Source organism: Budorcas taxicolor, chromosome 9 (assembly GCF_023091745.1).
Source record: "Budorcas taxicolor isolate Tak-1 chromosome 9, Takin1.1, whole genome shotgun sequence".
NCBI lineage: Eukaryota > Metazoa > Chordata > Mammalia > Artiodactyla > Bovidae > Budorcas > Budorcas taxicolor.
The window spans coordinates 58979653-59006842 of NC_068918.1; the positions used below are offsets into that span (position 1 = coordinate 58979653).

The 27190-nt window shown below is 36.6% G+C and overlaps 1 protein-coding gene across 1 annotated transcript in view; it reads left to right on the plus strand.

Moving 5' to 3' along the window:
- LAMA2 (laminin subunit alpha 2) overlaps positions 1-27190 on the plus strand; it is a 677618-nt gene that overhangs the window by 439832 nt on the left and 210596 nt on the right. Inside the window, exons 23-30 of the mRNA XM_052645506.1 lie at positions 591-727; positions 5892-6128; positions 7388-7531; positions 8224-8403; positions 8512-8700; positions 8784-8917; positions 12485-12602; positions 21038-21172. Coding sequence (XP_052501466.1) covers positions 591-727; positions 5892-6128; positions 7388-7531; positions 8224-8403; positions 8512-8700; positions 8784-8917; positions 12485-12602; positions 21038-21172 — 1274 coding nt within the window. The remainder of the gene's footprint in view (positions 1-590; positions 728-5891; positions 6129-7387; positions 7532-8223; positions 8404-8511; positions 8701-8783; positions 8918-12484; positions 12603-21037; positions 21173-27190) is intronic.

Genomic DNA, 27190 nt, shown 5'->3' on the forward strand with positions numbered 1-27190 from the left:
ATCTTCCTGACTCAGGAATTGAACCCTGATCTCCTGCATTGGAGGCAGATTCTTTACCAACTGAGCTATGAGGGAAGCCCATAGTTATGTTTAGTTATGAACTTATATATATAAAAAAAATTAACCTTATAGTATTTAGATATAAGGGAATACAGTACACAGGAAATCTGATACATCAGTTCTTTTTATCCTTAATCAAAAAGCTAAAACTGTTTGACATTTTTAAACTATTAATGAAACTCAATATATATTTACTGAATAACCGCTCTGATGTATACTATGCTTGTGTGCATGTCTGCTCAGTCACTCAGTCATGTCTGACTCCTTGCAACCCTGTAGACCATAGCCCAGGGTCTTCTGTCCATGGGATTCTTCAGGCCAAAATACTGGAGTGGGTTGCCATGTCCTCCTCCTGGGGAATTATACTATACTATGATATGAAAAATGAATGAGGTGAGTTGTCATTTTCAAGGATCTTTAACTATAGTATGGAAAATGAAACAGCATAAATCACAGAGAAACCCACAAGCATAAAACTCAACACTTTATATCAATTTTTTTTTTCTTTTTTAATCCTTTCACCTGTGAAGCTTGTGACTGTTCCCATCTGGGTAATAACTGTGACCCAAAGACTGGTCGATGCATTTGCCCACCCAATACCATTGGAGAGAAATGTTCTAAATGTGCACCTCGTAGCTGGGGCCACAGCATCACCACTGGTTGTAAGGTGAGTGAATTGTTTTATTTCATCTCATAATGTCATTTAAGGATTTCTATTTTGGTAGAACTCTATAGTCAGGCATTTTAAGAGTCAGGATTACAAAACGATACAGATCTACTGCTATAGCATGATTGCAGAATCGATCACTATCTTACATTTTACTTATAGGAAAGATGATTAAAGTAAGTACATATTTATATAGCTTCATCCATGATACTTTCAAAAAAGGAAGACGAAGAACCAAAAATTCTAAAATAAAACTAGAAACATCTCTAACTTCATACCTACACACAATGAAATGTTAATATATCTCCAAAGTACAAGGAAATTAAGAATGAATTTTTTAAAAATCCACAAGAATTCCCCCCAAGTTTTACCTAGATATCAGTTTTCAGGAGCTAGTTGAGAGGATTCTGAAGTCATTTAAACAACCTTTAGCTTACAAAATTCCCCATTTTTTCCATGAGTGAACCATAGTAAATGCTATGACCAGTCTCACATTTAGAGAAATCTATACAGCTTCAGGGCAGAAGGTTGCTTATAAGGCTGTTGCAAAAATGTTGGTGAGAGTTGATAGAAGCTTGTGTGTGTGTGTGCTAAGTCATTTCAGTCATGTCCTACTCTTTGGGACCCCATGAACTATAGCCTGTGAGGCCCCTCTGTCCATGGGATTCCCCAGGTAAGAACGTTAGAGTGGGTTGCCATGTCCTCCTCCAGGAGATCTTCCCAACCCAGGGATCAAACCTGTGTATCCTGTAGCTCCTGCACTGCAGGCAGATTCTTTACCACCGAGCTACCAGGGAAGCCCCATAGCAGCTTGGCCTCAATTATCCACTAGTGTTTAGAGGGCAGGTTAAGTTACAACTCTTATGACTGAATAAGATACGGCTGAATTCATTTATTTAAGGAATAAGAAAGTGAAGGCTAAAGGATGACTGCCAGGTTTTGCTTTGCAACAGATGATGGATGAATGCAGACCAAGTAAGGTTTTTTCAATAGTTTTATTTATTTATGTTATTTTAGCTATTTTTGGCTGTGCTGGGTCTTTGTTGCTGTGGGTGGGCTTTCTCTAGTTGCAGCAAGGAAGGGCTCCTCACTCATTGCGGAATGCAGGTTTCTCGTTGCAGTCCACAAGTGGCTTCTCTTGCGGAACACGGGCTCTAGGGTGCACAGGCTTCAGCAGTTGCTCACCTGAGCTCAGTAGTTGCCACTCAAGGGCTGTAGAATGCAGGCTCAGTAGTTTTGGTGCATAGCCTTAGTCACTCCATGGCATGTGGGGATCTTCCTGGACCAGGGAATCTAACCTGCTTCCCATGCATTGCAAAGCGGACTCTTAACCACTGGACTACCAGGAAAGACCCTAGGCCAAGTTTTTTTTTTTTAATATTTATATGTTTTATATCATTACATTTACTGATCATTGAGTAAATACTATGTTGACTGAAGTTGATTCAAATTTTTTAATTACTTTGAATCACTGTTACAAATCTAAATTTCTGAATAGCTAGACACTTCATCATTATGAACAATTATAAACAATTTATATAGCCCTCACAATTATTTATGACGATGTATTCTACTATTTAAAATCTTGTATGACTATAATCTAAATGAACAGTGATTTTTGAGATTTATAGCTTTCCTTGTGTCATGGATAATTTCTCTGTGCTGAGGTGTGAGCACACACATCATTTGAGCCTTTATTGAAGTAGAATATAAAGCCTGCCATCTTTCACTAGCAGGGGAACAGTGCATAAATCCTCTATTGCTAAACAAACATTACAGCTAATTATGATTTAAGTTTCATGTTGGCTACAGTGTCATCTAAACATATGGTTAATAGTCTCATTTATTCTCTACTATAACTTCCTGAATAAACTTCCCAATTTGAAAAGGTCCCAATTTTTTGACTGGTTTTTAAGAATTAATGCTTTCATTTTATGTAACAAATTGAGAGACATTTAATATTTTAAAGTCTAAAGAAAGTTATTTTAGTTAATAAAGTTTAATACATTTAGTTTAGTTAAATATTTCATAAGACAATTTTAAAATTTATTAGATGATTATAGTTTCCATAACATATCTTAGATTTATATTTCTGATTATGGCCAATTTTGTTTAAATAAGTAAGGAAAAATTACTTAAGTGGATAAGTCAGTCTTCCTTATTTTGAATTCTCATTCTACATCTGATGTTCTATAAGAAAAAGTTACTTGGCATGATGACAGTGCTTTGTTCTATCTTTTGAAACTATGGCAATGTTTGTAGTGTAATAAATAATCACTTTTAGTCCTTTGAGTTTAACATAACTTTTAGCAGCATCCCATACTGCAGGCCTTTTTACTGGAGAACTGTGAAGACAGAAAAATACTGAATCATAAAGATAACAAAAATAAGGCCAGGTGATATTTTAACATCAGAATCTGAGAAGATATTTTACCAAACATTTGGACAGGAAAGAGATAATAGATGGGATGCTAGTGATTGTACATCACAACCTTGAAAGAGGTGTCCCATAACTCAGTTGTTGGCAGGAGCAGAAGCAGGAATTGCTTTAGTAGCAGTGGATGTAAGAATTGAGCTGAGCAATGAAAGTGTGAGAAATGCCAAGTGAGATCCAGCCAGACTTGGATCTGGAAATCTGGCAAGTTGCTATGTGTATGAGTCTTCCATAGAGCTGTAGTTCTGTGGAAGAAGATGAATAGGAAAGCACCAAAAAGAGTCAGGTCATAGACTAAGTACAAACCCTGATGGCAGTAAACTCAGACACAGAGAGAGGTGATACCCTCTAGGGAGACAGAAACCACACCAGGGAAACTTAAACAGGGAAAGAAAGTGAAGTTGTTCAGTCATGGCCGACTCTTTGTGACCCCATGGGCCGTAGTTACCAGGCTCCTCTGTCCATGGGATTTTCCAGGCAAGAGTACTGGAGTGGGTTGCCATTTCCTTCTCCAGGGGATCTTCCCAACCCAGGGATCGAACCCAGGTCTCCTGCATTGCAGGCAGACGCTTTACCATCTGAGCCACCAGGGAAGTCCAATATAAACAGGGAAAGTAGAATATAAAGAATTGTTAACTGGTAAAAGTTAGTTACAGAAAGGATTGAAAAAATGGATATAAAAGATCCAGAAGTGGTAGGTCCAAAAGAGTAGCTGCTACTTCCAGGGTGAGGGGAAAATGCAAGTGTTAGTCCCTCAGTTGTGTCCTACTCTTTGTGACCCCTTGGACCCACCAGGATCCTCTGTCCCTGGGATTCTCCAGGCAAGAATACTGGAGTGAGTAGCCATTCCCTTCAGGGGAATCTTCTGACCTGAGGATGAAACCCAAGTCTCCTGCATGGCAAGCAGGTTGTTTATCTGAGATATCAGGGAAGCCCCAAGGGTAAGCGGGGTGGACTGTAAAGGAAGCAAGATCTTCCCCCATTCCCCACTCCCAACAATACTTGGCTTCAGACCTCTTTGAAGAGAGCGTGGCAACCACAGGGATACACAGCCTGCTGGTGGTACAATGACAGCAACAACAACAACAACGATAATAAATAACTTGCCCGAGTTTATGGGCAAGTGCTGGCCTATAGACACTGCCCATCACTACTGGAGAATGCAGACTTGCTGGAGCTACTGAGAAGCAGCCTGTCATGGTCAGTGCTTGAGTGCAGACCTAAACAGCAGGGGAGAGAGTGGCCTGATGGCACAGCTTGGAATTCTTTATAAGCCTCTGGGCTCCCGTGCTAAATAAGTAAATAATAGTGATGATGATAGTAATGAAGAACCACAACCCAGAAGAGAAATGTCTTTCCATCACCATGGCCTTATTTGGGTCTCTCCTGGACCCTGTAAAGACTAATTTTAACATTCTGTTACTGGCCAGGGGGAAATGTCCATAGAGGTCTAACTATAATGTCATAAAACAAGGCAAAGAGGAGTGAGTTTAGAGCTTAGAGACAGCAGAGAGATCCTTGGCACAGCTGATCTCTGAAAATGATGTATTCCAAGATCTTAAATAACATTTTAGTAATTCAGTTAAATTTTCATTTAAATTCAAGGAGCTTTGAGCTCTAAATCAGAAGCAGAAAGCCTTAAGGAATAGAAGACAAGACATGTGGATGAGCAGCAAATTGAAAATTGCTGGTGAGATGAAAGAAAAAAATTATTGAAAAGAAGCTAAAAATGCATACTGTAATTAAAATAAGCATTGATAGTATATACATACAACAGAATTTTCACTGTGTAGGATAGCAAGGACAAAATGGAGAACAAATTTGAGAGGCAAATTAGGAGATGACTACAGAAGACATTAGTATATTATAGATTTGACAGATAGAAATTATATACTTTAAGAATTATAGGTGATCCTGAAGAAGAAAATTGATAAATTGGAAGTGAAAATCAAAAAAAAAAGTTGAAGAAATAGTACTGAATTAAAAAACAATTGTATTCTCAAACTGAAAGAGCTCACCATATTCTAGTAAATTAATTTTTTAGAAGACTCTAACTTGTATAAATTCTAGCAAGATATCATATTACATAAATTAAGAGAAAATCTTGTGTAGATCTGGGAAGAAAAAAAAATGGTTACCAGCAAGACACCTCAAATTGGGCTTGTCTGCAAAACTTAACTCTTAAAAAAATATCCTAGTATCATTTTTACTCTAAATTCTCCCTGGCTTCCCCACATCTGGTTTGGTACTTTTTATATCCTCTCATAGGATTTTGCGCTTCACCTATTATATCATGCTTATTCCATTGTGTTATATTTATATATTCTCTCCCTTGATTAAACTGTAATATATGTCTCTAAACAATAAATGCTGTAAAAATGAAATGATAAGGTAAAATGGCTTTGTCAGAAGTTCACTCTTTGAAACAAGAGGTGTTTGAAGAAAATCTATACCTAACTCCTCCTCACCACAAAGAGAGAAAATGCAGTTTCTTTCTTATTCAATAGCTTTATGGTTTCTGGACACTCATATATTTTAGGAAGTGCAGGAAGCGATTTTAGCATTATGTTCACCAATGTTTCCCAAGTGACTCAGCTAGAACAGTACAAAACATATAACAGACACATGATTAATATGTACTTAATGGAAGCATAGAAGCATTAGAATTAAAATTTAAAGATATTGCCTGTGAAGTGGTGTTAATTGTTGCTATTTTTATCTCCTCTATAGGCTTGTAACTGCAGCTCAGTAGGCTCCTTGGATTTCCAGTGCAATCTAAACACGGGCCAGTGCAAGTGTCATCCAAAATTCTCTGGTGCAAAATGTACAGAGTGTACTCGAGGTCACTGGAACTACCCTCACTGCAGTCCCTGTGACTGCTTCCTGCCAGGGACTGATGACTCAACCTGTGATTTAGAGACTAAAAAATGCTCCTGCATCGATCAGACTGGGCAGTGTACTTGTAAGGTATGTGCTGCTGAAATTCAGGAAGAAAAAAAAAACCTTACTCAGTTCTATGTCCATTGCTGTTTTAACTTCAGTTATTTATTTCTGCATCATTAAGCTGAAAAGAATGACATACAAAAATTCACTGCCAGACGCAGAGACTTTTCCTGATACACAGATAAGCACTGCTTTTTAAGAACTTATTTTCAACCAGAACCCAATTATTTTTTCCCTAGCTCAAATGAATGATATATTTTCGAAAGTAAAGTTTAGTTTCTCTTTACATATTCACTTTTCTTAAACAAGAATAATCTGGAAGGGAAAAGAAGTCAGTTCTCTTAAGCATCACTAGAGAAAACCACAACTAAATGATAAAGTTTATTATTTTTTTAAATTACTCTTCAAATTAATCTGTAATCACTGTACACTGAAAAATATATTTACTGCTGTGGAAGTTCAGTAAAATTTCATCAAGTATAAACACTGACATTACAAACGGTGACTATATGCAAATTTCAGCCCTCATTAATATTGTTAAATGATGTAGAAAAACAGTTGATTAAAAATGATAAGAAGGATTTTTCCCCCTAAGATATTTCTGGAAAATCAATCCCAGGATAAATGCAATAAAGACTGGGTCAGAAGCATTAGTATATTTTCAAGAAAAGTCTATGCAAAGAGGGTCCAAGGAAACAGGAAGGTGAAATCTGGAGGGGTTGTGAAGAGTCTTGAGAATTTAGGAAAATGGAAGCTTCTGCCATTAAAAGTCCTAGACAAAACAAAAAGTATGATGGTGTATTATTACATATTATGGCTATATATTATGTTTAATACGTGCTATATGTGTGTATATTCAGTATTCCAAAATAACTATATGAATCTATATTTTAAAATCCTTCTTGCTTTTCACAACTTTGGATCACATCACTGTCTGGGAATCAGTGGAATTTCATTTCACTTTCAAAATTCTAATGACTCTTTCATAATCCTCACAGTGTTGCTTAAATGTAAATGTGCTGCTTAAATGTAAATGAAAATAATATACAATATTCTTAATAATGTATGTAGTTATAAATAAAGTGTTTTTTTAGACCAATGACATGCTAACAAAGAGATTACCTACTCTGCTATTTGAGATGTGAATCTAATATTGTGTTCTTTTATTTATTTATTTTTGTTTGTTTCATTTTCTTTAAAACGTTCTCCTGTTATTTATTCTTGAGTTTATTTCTCTCACAACTTCCCCATATGGACTCTGAAGAACTCTCCTCTTTCTTCAGGTGAATGTGGAAGGGATCCACTGTGACAGGTGCCGGCCTGGCAAATTCGGACTTGAGGCCAAGAACCCACTTGGCTGCAGCAGCTGCTATTGCTTTGGCGCCACTACTCAGTGCTCTGAAGCAAAAGGACTGATCCGTACGTGGGTGAGTAAGGACCTGCTGAGCCATGTAATGGTATAACGTTAGTTCCTGCTGATGTCTTTTAGCCAGGCACCAAGGGGCAGAAGGAAATGGCAAAACATTTAAGTAACCTTTTCCCCTGTGCATATTTAGAACTGGTAGAGGGGCCATGTGCCATTAGATGTTTGGAGTAGATATCTTTTTTATTCTTTCTTTAAAAGTATTCATTTACTGTGGATAAGGAAATAGATGCCAAGTGAGCAAGGAAAACATTATAAGGGAAATGTTATGTCTGGGGATGGGAAGAAGCTGCCTTCTGCAGAGCGAGAGCATTAGAGCAAGAAAGTAGATGTGTGCTCATGTAGTAATGAAAATCTGAACTGGTTGTTCATTTATTCCAACCAGCCTTAGAGAATTGTCACTCTTTAGGGTGGAAAAATGTTCATTTTTAACCTTAATTTTCCTTTAACCCTTCCTACTTTTCAACTCTACTTTTTGTTAGTGTGAAAGACCAGTTTCACAGATGTTGTAGATTTCACTAGGCAAACAAGTCCAAAGGGTTTATCACCTCTCCTGTCTTCATTGCCCATGAGTTATGTTTCTCATGAGAACATTTCATCATAAGGGGACAGGGCCACAGCGAGACACACAGTCCTTTTAGAGGAGGCCTCCAAAGACTTACACTTAACACCCTGCTGTGTTTTGATCCCACACAGGTGACACTGAAGGCCGAGCAGACCATCCTGCCACTGGTGGATGAGGCCCTGCAGCACACAACTACAAAAGGCATCATTTTTCAACATCCGGAGATTGTTGCACACATGGATCTGGTGAGACAAGAGCTCCATTTGGAACCTTTTTATTGGAAACTTCCAGAACAATTTGAAGGAAAGAAGGTAAGGACAAGAATGTTGAAGTCACATGAGAGCAAAATAAAACATGTTTTTAGAATGATGCTATTCGGAGATTTATCTGACTCATCATTTCTCATTTTATTTTGTCAGTTGATGGCCTATGGCGGTAAACTCAAGTACGCCATCTATTTTGAGGCTAGGGAAGAGACAGGTTTCTCTACATACAACCCGCAAGTTATCATTCGAGGTGGAACTCCTGCTCATGCAAGGATTATCATCAGGCATATGGCTGCTCCTCTGATTGGCCAGTTGACAAGGCATGAAATTGAAATGACAGAGGTAAGGTGGTTAGGTGTTGGGTGCCATGTTGCCAATGGATTTGCACTGAGTTTCTTCACAGTGGTTTCTTTTCTTATTAACAGAAAGAATGGAAATATTATGGTGATGATCCTCGAATCAGCAGAACTGTGACCCGTGAAGACTTCCTGGATGTACTATATGATATCCATTATATTCTTATCAAGGCTACATATGGAAATATCATGAGACAAAGCAGGTAAACTATAATAAATATCCAAGTTAGTTTCTTCTTCTCAAGTCTATAAGAAAGATCAGTGAGACATCAGACAAGAAAGATTTAGAAGTTGGGTTGCTAGTGTGATGATAGAAGACTAGTCAAGAATGACATCCGGGTCACCTGGTGTGAGTTATCACCACCATTTCCCCAACAAGAGAAACAGAACCAGAAGCAAGATTAAGGGGGTAAATATTGAACTGATCCTCAACATGGTGAATTTCAGATGCTAAGCAGAAATTCAGGAGAAGATGTCCTGCAAGGTAGAGAAAGTTTGCTCCTGGGCTATAAATACATTGCAAGATTGCTGAGAAAGTGTCCTCCTTCAACCCTCAGGGGAACTGGTCAGGGCCAAGTTGGTCCTGTCTCTTCCAACCATAGGCACTCACACCTGTTGACTCCAGTGTGTGATACAATATAGCCATCTTCCCTCTGCCTTATGATGTGAAAAGACTGGGGATCACATTGAATAAGAAAGTACCCAGAAGAAGAGCAAAAATGACTGTCATGAAAGCCAAAGGATGAGAATACTATAAAGGTGGGGGTATGGTTTTTTAATGACCCAAAGAGTACAATTAAAATGAGGCTCTTTGAAAGTTAGAATCACCAGTAACAATTATAATACCAGTTTTAGTGAAGTTCTAGGGCAGAAAGAGCCTCAAAGTTTTGAGGAATGAATGGGACTCAATGAATCTAATATTATGAGTGGAGACTATTTTTTTTCTGTGAATAAAATTGTAAAAGGGAAGAAAGAGGTCATGTCAAAGGTCAAGGGATTATTGTTTAGTCTGAGAGATAAGTAAGCATGTTTATATATCATGGGACCAGGGAGGAGGGAGAATTAGCAGCAAGATATACATAAAAATGATAGAATAAAGAGAAAATAAATAATAGAGAAGTTGTGGTACTTCAACATCGTGAGTACACATGTTTACTTGAAGTCATGTGCCTCAAGTATAACGAAAACTTATCTCATGAGATACAATGAGGAACTGTACAGATGTAGCTAAATGTTTACTGTGGAGGCAGAAAGTTGAGTTTATACACATAGTCTCAGTTTCTCTGGTGTGTTAGTGTCTCTGTTATATCTGTAAGAATATGAAATCGATAGACGTTTAAAAATAATCTTATGTAACAAAATAGCAGATCAGTGCAGGAAAGCAAAAGAAGATTATGCACCCTCTCATTGACAAATCAATGAATCTAAAAGTACCATGTTTCAAATGTTTCCATTATTAAGCATGTGGCAGAAAATCCTTTCTTTATTGCAGAAGATCCATATTGCTCTTCTGATTATACCAGAAGTAGAGACCAAATCAAGGACCAAAATTCACTTTCAAGTCTGTATTGCTTTGATTTCTTTTTCATATTTCTTATTTCTGACAGGAGATTCTTTTTTTTTAATCGTAGGTCCTTGTTGATTATCTATTGACATTTTAAATATAAAAATATGTATATGTCAATCCCAAGCAGGAGATTCTTTCCATGAAATAATTTTAAAAAGCATGAACCAAAATATCCTGTCAATTATATTGTTAATTATTTTAGAATATCAAATATAAATTAGGTGACAGAAGCCAAACAGGTTCACATGTAGAAGAAACCAAGTAACCTTGTGAGTGTGCAAATATCTTATTTTGAAAATTGTTCCCTGCTTTAGTAAAAAAGTTTGCTAGTACACAGAACATTTTGTTAGTAGATCTGATAGAAATGATGTTGTCCTGCATTTTTCATCATGCTGTCTTTACCTCTCACACTGATCCCACCTTTCTTCACCTTAAGGTTGCTTTTTCCCAGAAGTCCCTTTCTCTTATTACTTTATTTCATATACCTCACTAAATAATATCCTTTGGCTTAGGATTTCCTTTTTAAAAACACTAAAATAAGTACATACTTCACTTTTTCTAGAGTCAATAAAAACTAGAGTGAACACCTAGTAACAATAAAAACAAAGAAACCAGTGGATCAGCACTTGATTTTGTAAGACAAGGAATTTTGACAAAGATCAGAAATATGTTTGAGTCTTCCTCTCAACATAGTTAAGACAGAACCCCACTTCTTTATTCAGTTACAGATTTAGACAGTCTCAGAAGGAAAGAGTTTTTTATACATGTGGTTTGAGATTCCAACTTTGTACATGTTAACACTGAAATTTCCTTTTTTCTGTGCTTTTGTACTCTCTTACAAAACTTTATTTGAAGATCTTAACAACTTTGCTTTTTAGTATTCATTTACATAGAAGTCTGAGTTTGGCTAAATTCCTGATTCAGGGAAAACAGTCAGTCTCTCATTCCCCAGGGGAAAAAAAGATAATGTGTTGCAGAAATGTCTATTGCTAACATCATTCAGGTTCCATTTGATTTTTAAATACTCACTAGTCTGTTGTGTGTGTGTATGTGCCAGAGAAAGGAAGATGATGCTAGTAATTCCTCAGGTTATAGAATACCATGAGATAACAGCAGAGATCATTTCTCAACAAACACCAGGTTACCTTCTTACTCCTTCAGAGAATGCAGAGTCCTTCTTAAAGGAGGGGAATGGTTTATTTACATATCACAAATGCTGTGCATCTACAAGAAGAGGAGAATGAAATCTGAATTTTAACTGAACATGTGTTTCATAAAGGCTGCCTGGTCTTCACATCGCAGATTATAATAGGAGCCAAATCAGAATGTGCATTCATAATTCAGTACCAATAAAACCTACCTATGCTTGTTATAAAGTTTATGATTCAAGCTCCTTAAGCTTTAGAGGTGCCTTTTATTGAAGCAAAACTATTCATTGTCTCATTTAAAAGTTTATTTGCAGAACATTTCATGTTACCAGTTAGTCAGTCATGAAAGAGTCTGAGTTTATGGACTGCATGTATTTTTAATGTATAATTTCAATTTACTGCAAAAGGTATCAGTATTTTCACTGTGAATAATTTTTTTCAATTACAAGGACCTTTCCACCAATAGGAAAGGTGGGTTAAGTTAGTTGAAGAAAAGACTAATTTGAGAGGTTCTTTATCTTCAGAAAGAGATCAATATTACTATATTATGCTCAAGCATTATTTCTAGGTGGTTTTCTAAAGTTCTTGAAAGAATAGTCAGAGATTCAAGAGCAAGAAATCGGGACCAGTTGCAAAGTAAAAGAAATTTCACTAGTAATGACAGGAGATTTGCCAACAGAGAATGACCTTGGGTTGTCTCTTTGAAAGAATGAAAATATCTAATTAATTGGCCATGTCTACCTGAAGCCACTCACATTTTTAGAAGCGGAGGGAAAACTCTTTATAATAACTTCCAACAGGACATCAGACATCTAATTTCCTATATACTTTATTATTTATGTGAATATTTTGCTAATGCGGAATCTCACCCTTCGAGGAAGCAAAAATGCAGGAGTAAGAAGTGGAACATGGAGAATTTAGCAGCTTCAAAACAATAGAATGAGTTTGTGGTTGTTAACAAAACCTTGGGAAGACCCCTCTTGCAGGACTGAGTGTTCGCTAGGTGAGCTTAATTTACTGGTACTGCCATCTAAGTATTTGCTCACTGTTTCCAGGATTTCTGAAATCTCAATGGAGGTAGCTGAACAAGGACGCATCACAGCCGTGACTCCTCCAGCTCACTTGATAGAAAAATGTGATTGTCCCCCAGGCTATTCTGGCTTGTCCTGTGAGGTAAGCTGGCTCCAATTAACCTGCTTAAGCCCGACTTACTTAACCAGCTGAATGGAAATACTCCCAGGACCACCTTTAGTGGAATCAGTTTTACTTTCATGCATACCCTCAACCTATTTTATTTGATCTTCCACTCACAGTATGTGATTGCAGTAAGAAGAAGATGATGTTATTGTTCCCTAGAAGTAGGAATCGCAACTCAAGGGAAATATTTAATAAAAATTAAAAGATTTGTAAAAATATGAAACAGGAAATAATGTTTTCTTAAGGCCCATTTACTGCGTCTGATCTGTTTTCTTGGCACTTTTTTATGAACAGTTAGAGACATTGAAACTTCAGTGATTATGAGATAAGATTATATTGGGATTTGAGAGAATTTGAGAGATTGTTTTTAAATACAGTATGTCAGAACTTAGGCAATAAATATCAGTCTGTTCCCTTTAATATAGGCTTCTCAGAAGGACGTATCTTGTTCCAACAGTGCCACTCTCCTTCAGTCATTATATTTTTAAAACTGCATTTGTTACTTTCTGAGATGTTCCTTTGACTATCTTGAGAACTGGTAAATTTTCTAGATCTTTACTTTGTGATGGTGGTTTAGCTACTAAGTCGTGTTCAACTCTAGCAATGGACTATAGCTCACCAGGCTCCTCTGTCCATGGGATTTCCCAGGCAAGAATACTGGAGTGGGCTGCCAAGTCCTCTCCAGAGGATCTTCCTGACTCAGAGATGGAACCTGGCTCTCCTGCATTGCAGGCCAATTCTTTACCAACTGAACCAATTTAACTTTTACAAATATTAAATCTTAATAGTGCTGTACTAAGTCACTTCCATGAAATTAAAAGTCTCTTGCTCCTTGGAAGAAAAGCTATGAGCAACCTAGACAGCATATTAAAAAGCAGAGACATTACTTTGCCAACAAAGGTCCATCTAGTCAAAGCTACAGTTTTTCCAGTAGTCATGTATGGATGTGAGTTGGACTACAAAGAAAGCTGAGTGCTGAAGAATTGGTGCTTTTGAACTGTGGTGTTGGAGAAGACTCTTGAGGGTCCCTTGGACTGCAAGGAGATCCAACCACTCAATCCTAAAGGAAATCAGTTCTGAATATTCATTGGAAGGACTGATGCTGAAGCTGAAACTCCAGTACTTTGGCCACCTGATGCGGAGAACTGACTCCTTGGAGAAGACTCTGATGCTGGGAAAGATTGAAGGCAGGAGCAGAAGGGGATAACAGAGGATGAGATGGTTGGATGGTATCACCAGCTCGATGGACATGAGTTTGAGGAAGCTCTTGGAGTTGGTGAAGGACAGGAAAGCCTGGCACACTGTGACTGAACTGAAGTCACTTCAGTCATCTCTAACTCTTTGCAACCATATAAACTGTAGCCTGCCAGGCTCCTCTGTTCATGGAATTCTCCAGGCAAGAACACTGTAGTGGGTTGCCATCTCCTTCTCCAGGGGGATCTTCCCGACCCAGGAATCAAACCCAGGTCTCCTGGGTACTCCTGCTTTGCAGGCAGATTCAGGGTATGATCTAGGGAAAGGTGGAATTGCTGACAACCTGGCCTGGGTTTGGATCTCTACTTCATTATATACTAAGGCTGAGACCTTGTGCAGCTTATAAACCTGCTTTGGCTTCAGCTGGTAAATCCCCAAGACCTTGAGTAACTGCCAACACACCCGGTCCCTCTCCTTCAGACCCCTCAGTGCAGCAACTGGCTGGCCTGGGAGGGGCCTCCATGGCTTGCTCCAGCTCTACAGCACAAATTCTTTCCCCTTAGATTGGTTGGTGGCCCCCACACACACCAGTTAGATATTTTTAACACCTCTCCCATCTACTGCCCAAGAATCACAGAAAGACTAAATGAACTAGAACTTAAGCACTTATCACAGTGCCTGGTGGAGTCATTATTAGTTAATGTGGTTAATAGTATTATTCCTGGGATAAATAGTTATACATCTGTGTATTTATTTACAAATATAGTGGACCCTTGAACAACTTAGAACTGCCTGGATCCACTTATGTATGAATTTTTTTCAGTAAGTATACAATGGGCCCTCCACCAGTTTCCATTCCATGGATCCCACCAACTGCAGTCAAAAATTCCATCCGTGGTTGCTTGAATCCACTAATGCTGAATCCATGGAAATGAGAGAGCTGAGTAAGATTTCAGGATCAATGGAGACTCCAGGAACTAATCTCCTGGCAGATAATGAGGGAGGACTATAATTTTATATAGCTTTTGTAAATAGGATTTGAGAAGTTCTATTAAGTATGGCTTGCAAGGCAGGTGAAATATAACTTTAAAACAATGAACATGACTCTCCTGAGAGGTGGCATGCTATGATGAAAATAGAAAGGCATTTGGTTTGGGTGAATCCTCCCTAACTCCTCCAGTTGAACAGGGCATTTGCTTTTTGTTACTGGACTTTGGGTTTTTGTTTTTTTTAATTTGTACAATCATCATGTGGATTAATGTAAATGAAAATATAAATATAAAATCTCCATTGTAAATTGAAATGCCATTCAACTTAGCTATCATCATATGAATTTCACATAGTCGTAAAACCATTTCATAAGAATAACTGTAAATATCTGTGAAATATTTTTGGAATAAAGTTTTAGCTCTGTGACTGCTCTGAACAGTAATATTTATTTGAATGAACAAATAATTCATCTCCTTATTGTCATAACTCCTTCATACACATGTATACTTTGGCACATATACCAGTAACTGTATCCCTGGAATAGGAAATGGCAACATGCTCCAGTATTCTTACCTGGAAAATTCCATGGACAGAGGAGCCTGCTGGGCTACAGACCATAGGGTCACAAATAGTTACACAACTGAGTGACTCAGCACAATAAGTATATATATTGTACTTAAAATCACAACCCAATATGTGTGAAATATACAGATGTACACACAGTGGAGATGTGAAAAAAAGAGTGAAAAAGGCACATACAGAATATGCTACCTTTACAATGAGCATGAAAAAAGATAACAATAGAATGAATTTGAGATTTTTGTAGACAAAAGGTGGAATTTTATTTATCCCAAGGAATGTTGGCTACACTGCTGTCTCACTGTGTGACCTTGGTCAATCCTTTAATTGCTATCGGCCTTAGTTATTATATAGTTATCCAATCTATAAAATTACAGGTTGGGTTTTGTAGTTCCAACATTCTCTGGTTCTACAATATTATTTTTCTATACAAGATATTGAGTAAGTAATCAAGATTGACCTTTAGATATTTTGAAAAGAAACTCACTACAGCTATATTTTCTGCATTTATTTAAAAGAATACTTTTCCCTTATAAAGAAAAATATTAGCAAAGAAGCAAATGATTGCAATCTACTTTCACACACACACACACACACACACACCTCTTCCATTCCAGATTTTAAATGTTAAACTCATCTTATTATAATCAACAAGCTTTTAACTAGTATATTCTAAAATGTACTTTCCTATTAATTTTAGTAAGTTTCCATCATTATATGAAAAAATTAGCACAAATAAAGCAAATATTATATGGAAAAAATCAAGAAAAACCAGACATACATACAAACTCTGATCTGCATTCTTGGCTTCACCTATGTCCTGTGAATTTCACTTAAACTCCTATGGACAGACAATAATTACAGTAATATCTTTAGTGGCAAGATTAGGTGATAAAGACCAATCTCTTATAATAAGGTACCTGAGGTTTTCTCCACAACCCATTGCCTCTAATCCATTATGCATCTTGTTTATAATTCATCTTGATTCTAAAGTGTAATTACTCAGGCATAAAATCTCATCATCAAAGCAAGAACTAAGGACAGGTTTAAAATAATACATCCCATTCTAGTAACATATGCTTTGGGTCATGAATACACAAAGCAATTCCTTTACAATATTTTCACCAAATGTAAGGTATTCTAAAGACATCTGCATTTACAAGTTACTCATTTCATGTTTTTATACAGAAATGTGGTTTCAAATAAACAAAATTAAGTGTTAGTTAACATAGTAAATACAGCCAGTTGTGAGGACCTAGCATTGTCTATTGCAGAAGGCAATGGCGACTCACTCCAGTACTCTTGCCTGGAAAATCCTGTGGATGGAGGAGCCTAGTGGGCTGTGCTCCATGGGGTCGCTGAGTCAGACACGACTGAGCGACTTCACTTTCACTTTTCACTTTCATGCATTGGAGAAGGAAATGACAACCCACTCCAGTGTTCTTGCCTGGAGAATCCCAGGGACGGGGAAGCCTGGTGGGCTGCTGTCTATGGGGTTGCACAGAGTCGGACACGACTGAAGCGACTTAGCAGCAGCAGCAGCAGCAGCATTGTCTATCACCTATAGGATTATAATACTATAGCCTTGTTCATTGAAAATGTCAGTTCTAGAAATGATTACTTTTTATAATTTATCGTTAGAAGTAGAGACTGGGTTACCTTTAGATAGATATCAAATAAAAAACACAATTTCCTCATCATATTTGCGTTGTGGGAGCCATTTAGATTAACCATACTTTACCTAAGCTGCTCCTCACTATTACCTCAATTAACATTGTTTTCTCAACTGACCTAATCTTAGGTTAGGGTGTATGCAGAAACGAAACTATTCGTCATTGAATATGTGATTCTCTGCAATAAGATCATGGAAATGAGATATTCACAGATAATCTCTTCCTAATGTTTTGTTCATTTCATCATCTTTCCCCTTCCATCATGTTTTAATAGTGCTTCTGACTCATGGTTGAATGGTTAGTATATACTGGATCATCTCTCACAAACTGTCAGGTGGCTGCCCAAAAAAAGTTTTTTAAATACTCAATGTATACCTATTACCAGCTCATAAAACTCAAAAGACAAAATAGTAAGACTAGACTTTTTTCTTATACATGCATACTTCTGGGAATGTCCTTTACCACTTTCATTGTACATGGAAGACCCAAAGACTCTTTTCATATTCATTAAATATTAAGGAACATGGTATGGGTAAGTGGCATACATTGTAAGTGTGTTTCTCAATGCAGTAAAGAACAATCACCATTGCCTTTTTTTTTTTTTAGTATATTCTTGACGACTATCTAAAAGTTTTCTGGAATAGAAACAACTCATATTGATTTATTAAATTTCAAGCACTGCACACACACATCATCTCATTTAATCCTCACAGCAACCCTGTTAAAAAACACACACACAACTGACCATTTACTGAGTGCTTACTGTATCCTTCACAATGTTACGTGCATTCCCTAATATACTTACACCAACATTGAGTGTATTATGATATTATCATTTTATGGGTGAGGAAATGAAAGCCTAGGCAGGTTAGGAAACTTGCCCTTTATCACACAGTTAGAAGACAGTGAACAGCTATTTGAACCTGGCTTAAAAAACCTTGATACATGAATGTGTGCATGCATGCTAAGTCACTTCAGTCATGTCCAACTTTTTGTGACCTTATGGACTATAGCCTGCCAGGTTTCTCTGTCCATTGGATTCTCCAGACAAGAATACTGGAGTAGGTTGTCATGTCCTTCTCCAGGGGATCTTCCCAACCCACGGATTGAACCCACATCTCTTATGTCTCCTGCATTGGCAGGCGGGTTCTTTACCACTAGCACCACTTGGGAAGCCCCAGATACATTAATAGTCAGCCACTAAGTTCTGCAACATGCTTTTATTCCAGGTGAGGAAACTTCAGTCCATAGCATTTAAAATCTGTTCAAGTCATCTATAGTAAGTGGTAGAACAAGAAGTAAACCCAGGATTGTCTGATTGTAAAACCCATGTAAAGATACAAGACAGTGTTTTTTACTAGCAACAGCGCAAGTATCTATTTTTACTATTAAACTCTGAGGAGGATAGAGGGGTGTTGTGTGACCTCACACCTGGAGCATGTTGTCTTTCTACTCGGTCTCACATTCCCTTTTCTCCTCCCTCCCACATTTTTGTACAGTTCAGTTCTAACAGTTTGATGGGATACCATATTATGAAGACAAACATGGAAGAAGAGCAGAAGAAAATTGAGCTCTGAATAATTTCTGCACAAGAGAAGAAGAGAACTTGAGAAAAGTTTGAGTTAGGAAAAAAAGGGATACGATTAGGACCATGTTTATTTACTTGCCTTTCAATAATTTTTTATTTTGTTCCAGAATGGATTTTTAAACAGGTCTTTAAAAAGTAACTATTATCTTTCCTCCTCTTTTGTTCCCAACTCAAACATAATGATTCTCATGAATTTTGCCCTAGTTGACTGAGAAGAAAAATATCTGATTTTAAAAAGCATCCTCAGCAATGTGAAAAACAGAAAAAATAAATACAAATAAGATCCACAAGAGTAGGAGATTAAAGAGGAATAAATGCATTTACATTCCTTTACAAAGTGTTTTAAGTTTCTCTTGTATTGTGGAGTAGTTTTGTTGTTTTTTTTTTTTGCTAACTCTTAGAAATTTGATCTATAAAGACACACAATTAATCTGTAGAAACTTCAGAAAACAACTGAGTTAATACGTATGCTCATTTGTGGGATGAGGAAACCACATCTCAATGACACCAAGTGATTTGCCTGCATCCCTCTGGCAAAACAAACTTGGAAAATCAAGGCTTCTATATTCGTTGATGTCACAGTGCCAGAGTCTGTATGCCCTTCAAAGACACACATTTCCAGCAGAGAGTGAGGAGCGTGCCAGTAATTCGCAATCCTGGCTGCTTATTAGACCCTCCTGTGAGTTTTACAACTAACACTGGCCCAGCTTTCCACCAATTATATGAGAATCTCTGGGGGCAGAGCCAGGTATCAGTATTTAAAGCTCCTCAGACAATTCTGTGTGCAGCCAGGGTTCAGAATCACAGAGACAGGCCTAGAAGCTTCCATATAGAGCTTGAGTTGAAGCCTAGACTTGTACTCCCCCTGGGGTGCTTTTCTACTTTGTCTTGCTCTTTCCAGAGAAAAGCCATAGCAATAAGAGAAATTGGGCATATTACAGTAAATTTCACCTGCCAGGGCTCCTTTACTTTCAGTCGATAACATTGAATTGCATATGATTCCTCAATGAAAATGACCATCTCTTAATGTTATTCTTCTTGTAAGACTTGTTTTAAACTTCTATTTGATTTAAAAAATAGAGCTAGAAACTCTCAATTTGTGTGATCTTTAAAGACACCCCCCCCAAATGAATAAACTTATTCAAGTATCTGATTCTTCCAGTGTAAGATAAATAGGACTCCAAATATTTTGAATACTATTCCTGGTTTTATCAGCTTGCTCAAATCCAGGACATTATTATATCTCATTAGAATTTCCTACAGGCCAAGATAAAAGCAGAGAGAATCTTAAGTGCTTAATTGAAGTACTCTCACATTATCCAAATCAAAATAAACAAGAGAGTGCAAATTATTGGTCGTTTTCTTTTTCCAAGGAAAGTCTACCTACTCCACCCTGGTTTGGTTCTTTTGGTTCAGAACCAAAAGAATGCAAAGGCATTAAGAAGTTCTTAATTTAATATTTTCCCCTGCTTATTCAGCAGTCACTTCTCTCATCAGTGGGAGCAAGATATCCTATGGAAAAAAGTTGACATGGATAACATCCCTTCATAATCTTTAGTGGAATCTGAAAAACTAGCTCCTACCTCTTACTCATAAATCAACAATGGCTGATAAATGCAGCAGCCTTGCATACTAAGAGATCTGAGCCCAGAACACAGGACTGTTCTCATTTCCTCTTCAGAAAAATGGGCTTTGTTCCAAAGAGCCAGTGATGTTTCTTGATAAATTTACATAATACACCCGAATGAAGATGGAAGCCTTGATTTTGCGTCTGTCAGCTTTGTTAGCAGTTTCCTGTTTGCCCTCGGATTTTTATTGCAAGATGAGAAAAACTACATCAAGAAAAGATACATTTTATTGGTGGCCTAATATTCCCAAGACATGTAAAGCTCTTATTATTTTGAATTTCTAACTTTTATAGTCTTTAAATTATACCTATATAAATAATGCAACCGCAGTACTTTTTATTTAATTTTTTGCTGAGTCTTATTTGACGTTTTCTAGCTTCCCATCAAACACAGTGGAGACAGCTTTTAGGTTGTCAAGGACACTGGGATTCTCTCTTTAGTCCATATGACAATTTTATTTAAAAACAAACTTCTTCCTCCAGAAAAAAGACTATGTGAAGTTTGTTCAGGCTGAGTGGTATTTGCAAATGACAACTTTCCTTTGCTAACATCTGATAACACAGATGCTGCCTGTATACTTGATGGACCAGGCAGAAATACACATTAGAAATCAAAAGTGACATTCACTGTTTGTAAGTGGTGTTGCCTTTCCCACTGATGGAATGAAAAATATCTTTCTTTTTAACTACTGAAGAACCCAAGTTTTGCTAAAGAAAGCTTTCCAAGTTGGCTCTCCTAATTGGCTCCGTTTTCTTTCAGACATGCATGCCGGGATTTTATCGACTGCGTTCTGAGCCAGGTGGCCGTACCCCTGGACCAACCCTGGGAACCTGTGTTCCTTGTCAGTGTCATGGACATAGCAACCTGTGTGACCCTGAAACTTCCGTATGCCAGGTATTCACCTGAGCCTTTCTTGAATAAAGCCCATGTTCTTGTTTCTCCTTACACATATTCATAAACTGAGTGCAAAGATCAGCTAACCTGCAGGGAACTTAATTGTATACATATGTGTGTGAGTGTGTGTGTGTGTAAGAAACATTTGAAGAAAAGACATCATACTATGCATTTTAAAAAATAATTTAAAAATTATAACTGGAAAAATCACTGCTCATATCAAGAAATAATATATTAATACCAACAGCATCTTAGACAAGTACCAGCATCACAAGGGTTTTTTTCTGATTATAATTAAAAATAAACTCTTTGTAAGAAATTCATAAATTATAGAAAAGTATTAAAGAAAAAATTCATCAAAAATTCAAGATAGACATTTAATATTTTATGTGTTTCCCACCAAGTTTATGTATTTGCTTATAAAGATTTATATGATACCATAGGTGTAATTTTATGTCCTGCATTTTTAAAAAATGTACATATCATGAGCATATTATTAGTCTTTACAATCTTTATACTTTTTGATTTGATATCCCATAATTTAACTTTTTAAAGAATTTTTAATTGCTCTTTTTTTTTTAATTGTTGTGAGATTCCTGCTAAAATCCCATTTTCTCATCCCTGGAACAATCAGGACTGTGGAGAAATTCAAGTTTTCCATGTCACCATTTGGGGCCCCCAAAATCTAATCCCCGCACAGTTCTGGGTGTCTCTGCTGAACTCCTTCACTACCTCTCCTAGTCATCTGAAACCAAACCCCCGTGGAGCCTTGTGGAACTCATGACCGGAAATCAGCAGAATCCCTACATAATCTCCCTCTTCCTTTGATTTCCTCTTCATTTGCTCAATGTCAAATGTGGTTTCCCAACACACTGCTCCCCCAGCCGTGCTCTCAAGTGAAAGCCACTGTTTTTTCTCACACTCTTCATTCCCCTCACCCTGAAGGTGGGGCCACTTTCATATCACCCTTTTCTCCTCTGTAACAACCCCCAGCTTTGACTCTCACGTCTCCATTCATTTGCCCACTATAACTGCTTGTTGAAACTGTCTTCTAACTCTCAGGTCACCTACCACCACATTCCTGGAAGATTTTTCATTTGCGTCATTGCCATTCACTGTACCACCACTTCTGTCATGATTCCTACTGATTCTGATGCCCATACAATGAACTCCTCCACACCCTTAACCTTAGTCGCCCTCACTCCACGAGACTTTCCGAGAGTTTGTCATTATCAGGAACTGAGAGCTTCTATAGTCTCAAGGTAAACCATCCCCTCCTTTGACTGGGAATGACTACCCACTCCATTATTCTGCCCTGGAGAATTCCATGGACTATATAGTCCATGGAGTCGCAAAGAGTTGAACATGACTGAGAGACTTCACTTTTCATTTGTTAATACTTCAGTGTCAATATTTTTAGTCTCATCATTGACATGCACATCTTTTATCATTTCTTGTGTCTCCCATGCCCTCACTTTCTAACCAGCTTAATATCCATGATCCTTTATTATCGCTGCTTTGTAATGTTCATTTCTCTTATTACTACTCATTCACTAGCATTTACTTGGTGAATTCTAACTCTGGCTAAATCTGACTCCTCGAATACCTGTGCCTTCTAAGCTGAATGTGGCTGTTGGAAAACACATGATTATGCTGACTAGTCTCACCATACATTCACTATCACTTACTGCAAATGGAACCTGTCTGCTGCAATTCCTTCATGCCACATCTCTCCAGTCCAGCATCTTGATCACTTTCCTGGATGATAATTTCATACTTTGTCTTCCCTCTTCAAGCTTCAAACCCTTCCAGACCCATTTCCATCTTTACTTTCAGCTGATGGCCTTGCTTCTTCTTATTTCACTGGAAATTAGAAGCAACAGAAGAGAACTAACCCAAGCTCCCACTAACACATACACCTATTTTTCTGCATCTGTAGGCAATTACTCTCATTCTTCCATGAGTTTGGATGAACTGTCTTGTTTATAGAAAAAAACAAGTGTGCCACTTATGCCCTCTCCCCGACTCAGGAGCATCACTCTGCTCTCCCCGACTCAGGAGCATCACTCTGCACACCATTACTCTCCTCTCCCTTCTGAATCACATTTTGACTCCTCTCTCTAGAAAAGAAATAAATAAATACATCTCTCTTGACTCCACTTTCCCTCTTGACTTCTACTACTTCATTCATCTCCTGTAATATAGAAAAGAGTTTATACTCCATCTACAATCTCTCTCCTACCATTCTCCCTTAAACTACTAAAATCAGGCTTTCCCTCTACCACTATACACATACCAACCGTTAGTGTTCATGTCTTCATTGTATTTGATTTATCAGCAGCGTTTGCTACTCTGAATCACCTATTCCTCTTGAAGCTTTTATTCAGTTTAATTTTCTGGACATGGTATTCTCGGGATTTTCTTGATAAAGTCTGCTCTTTGATAGTTTTCTTTTCTGTTTTCTGCTCATTACCTGAAATCAATATATTGGTATTCCTAGGACTGAATCCTTGAAGCAATCTGCTTCTCTAACAATATTCATTCTCATGGTGATCTCCCTCAGGCAATGACTTTCAATATCTATACCGAGATTGCATAGTATTTACCATTATTTCTATGATTACATTTTAGATCCAACTTTTTAATCTTTCCAGAGTTTATTATAATGTGGGGAGATAATTTTTCTTCAAATATGTTACTTTAAAGAAATATTTACTTAATAATATTTCCTTTTCTCCTTGACACATCATGGTGTCTGAATATATACTTATTTCTTTTGCTCGTGTTAAGATATGTTTTTAACAGCATCTATTCTTTACTCCTTACATTTTAGTTCCTATTATAATGCCCTGATTACCTTCATTTTATGATAAATTATCAATTCTAGTAAAGCAAGGCCCTTTGCTACACTTCTTTTTCTAATTTTCTTAGCTTATTGTACTTGTATATTCTTTCAAATGACATTTTGATTCACTATTTCCTCTCTTCCCAAAAAAATAGCTTTAGAACTTTTATTTAAATTGTATTAAGCTATTCATAAACAATCATCATCTTTACACTATTGAATTATCCTCCCTAAACCTGAAGAATATGATACTCTTCACTTTCAAACATTTTATGTCTCATAGTTTTTTTAGTATTACCTATATGGGCTATGCATTTCTTATGTTAAAATTATTGCCACATATCTTACATTTTCCTCTTAATGGTAAGTGTTATATTTTTTTGTTTCAATGTATTTATTAACTGGTCATTACTGGTAAATATTAACAAAATAGATTTTTTACATGATTTTTAATATCCAACCACTTTCCTTCTAACTCTAGACATTTCTTAGTTGATTAAGTTATGTTTATATTTACAATATTTTCAAAAAACTATATATGTGTCTTCCTTGCCAGAGCTATCTCTCATATAATACTTTCATAGTTTTGCTTTAAGTCTAAAAAAATGGTATATAGGAGGGTGGTCAGCTTCCTATCTTATTAATGATTTTAATAAGAATGACTCAGATCTTTTATCACAAAGTACAATTCTGGTGATTAGTTTAAGGTAAATATTTTTCATCCTATTAAGACAACTTTTTATTCCTGACTTCTTAAATGCTATCTTCTTTCAATCAAGACAGAATATAGAAATTAATAATATGCTTATTTGTGAGGACTGGAGTGGAGGTGAAGATATTAACCATCCTGGAATTCTTGAAATAATTGTCATTTGGTTTAAGAGTAATGTTTTTTTCCAACCTTCTGGCTTGTAAAATTCAATAGATAATTTCAGAGGTGGTTAACATACATTCTTAAGTGAGAATTAAATGCATTTTTCTTTCTTATGCTATCTTCACTGGAAATTACAATAGTAATGTCAATCCATACGATGCTGGGAAAGATTGAGGGCAGGAGGGGAAGGTGGGCAACAGAGGATAAGATAGTTGGCTAACTTCACTGACTCAATGGACATGAGTTTGAGCAAACTCCAGAAGATGGTCAAGGACAAGGAAGCCTGATGTCCTGCAGTTCACAGGGTCGCAAAGAATCAGACACAACTTAGCAACTGAACAACAATGAATAATTTAGAAGTCCTCATAAAGATACAGTTTAATTTCATTTTTATTTCAGATAAAAGTTGTTGTATTTATACTGTCTGTACTCTTTAGGCCAACTGGTCATTATAACTATTTTTGTGCCAACAATTCCTTCTATAAGCTCTATTTTCTGATATCCCTATGTGAAATAAAAATAAATACATAGATGCATCAGACATACACAGCTAGTATAAATTATTGTGCTCTGAATTTTTATATTTTCCTTCAGGGAGCTTACAACTTTTGAGTTTAGGCAACTTTGTTCATCTTTGAAATGCTTCATGAGGCAAATAGGAAATAACTATGATTACTCCAATGGTATATCTGAAGCAACTGAAGCATGCTAATTTCTTTGTTATTTTTACTGTGTTTCCCAGTTAAATATCATATCTACTACATAGTGCAATGCCCTGTATGTTGACATGGTGGTTATAAACATGACTCTGTGGTCAGACTGCCTTGACTCAAATTTTGGCTTCATCCATTATGGGCTGTGTAAGCTTAGTCAACTTATTTCACCTCAATGGTGTCTTATATTCCTCATTTATAAAATGAAGATAAGAACAGTACTGAATCATATAATTTTTCTGTGAATTCAATGAAATGCTAGATAAAAGGCTTAGAACATTACTTGGCACATGATAAGCTCTATAGTAGAAGTAATAGCTATGGTGATTAATGATAATAAAGATGATTATTACCATGCATATTATCCACCATTTATAGTCTAAGAACCAATCAGATGATAATTAATCAAAAATTACTGTAAAAAGCATTGCTATATCTAGTGCTATGCTAGATTTTCTCTTAACTTGTTTTTTCTTTTCCTTTATTCCTTTCTTCAAAAATAAAGAGTAGAAAAAAAACTATAGAAAATTTCACAAGCTAAACATTTCAGCTGTAAAATAAAACTCACATCACTTTGTAACTACCCTCTTAATAATTCCTAATGACACTTACAAGAGAGCTGTTGCTTCTTCATAGATGCTAATAAATCCTACACATAGGCATGTTATTACCAATATCTAAGTTACCATTGCCTCTTAAGGAAAATTTTCTTCAAAATGAAATAGTAAAACCTACAAGATATTGAACCTCATGCTAGAAAAGGAGAAGAGGTAGGTGAATTAGTACTAATCCATACACACACACACAAACACACACAATCATAAAAATAGATAAGATAGAGTTTTAAGAGTTTATATAACACATCTATAGCTTTGTCTTTTTATACACATATATATTCTCATTTAATTTTCACTACACCTATAGTCAATATTGGGCTTGCCAGGTGCCACTAGTGGTAAAGAACCCACCTACCTGTGCAGGAAACATAAGAAACACTGGTTTGATCCCTGGATTGGAAAGATCCCCTGGAGGAGGAAATGGCAACCCATTCCAGTATTCTTACCTGGGAAATCCCACAGAGAGCCTGGCAGGCTATAGTCCATAGGGTCACAAAGAGTAAGACATGACTGAGTGACTTACATAGTCAATATTATTTCTCCTATATTTTACATGGGAATATTGAAATCTCAGGTGGCACAAATAACTTTCTCAAGACTAAACAAGTTGTGAAAATATTATTTTTACTCTATCACAATTCTTATTTTAAGAATTGTGAAAGGATAAAATAAATCTCTATCATTGATCTGCTCTGTTGTCTGTAACACTGTCAGTGTCCATGGTTAAGCAATGAGCTCCATCTTCAGTAAACTCATAACTAGAATCTACTATGTTAAGGTCTTTTTAAAATAAACCTTATCTTATTTAATCTATCTTACCAAGATAGGAATTATTAGTATTTTATTATAACTCTGAAAATTAATCCTAAAAAATATTAAGTAACTTACAGAGCCGTGGGTAAAATGTATAGGAATTATTAGTATTTTATTATAACTCTGAAAATTAATCCTAAAAAATATTAAGTAACT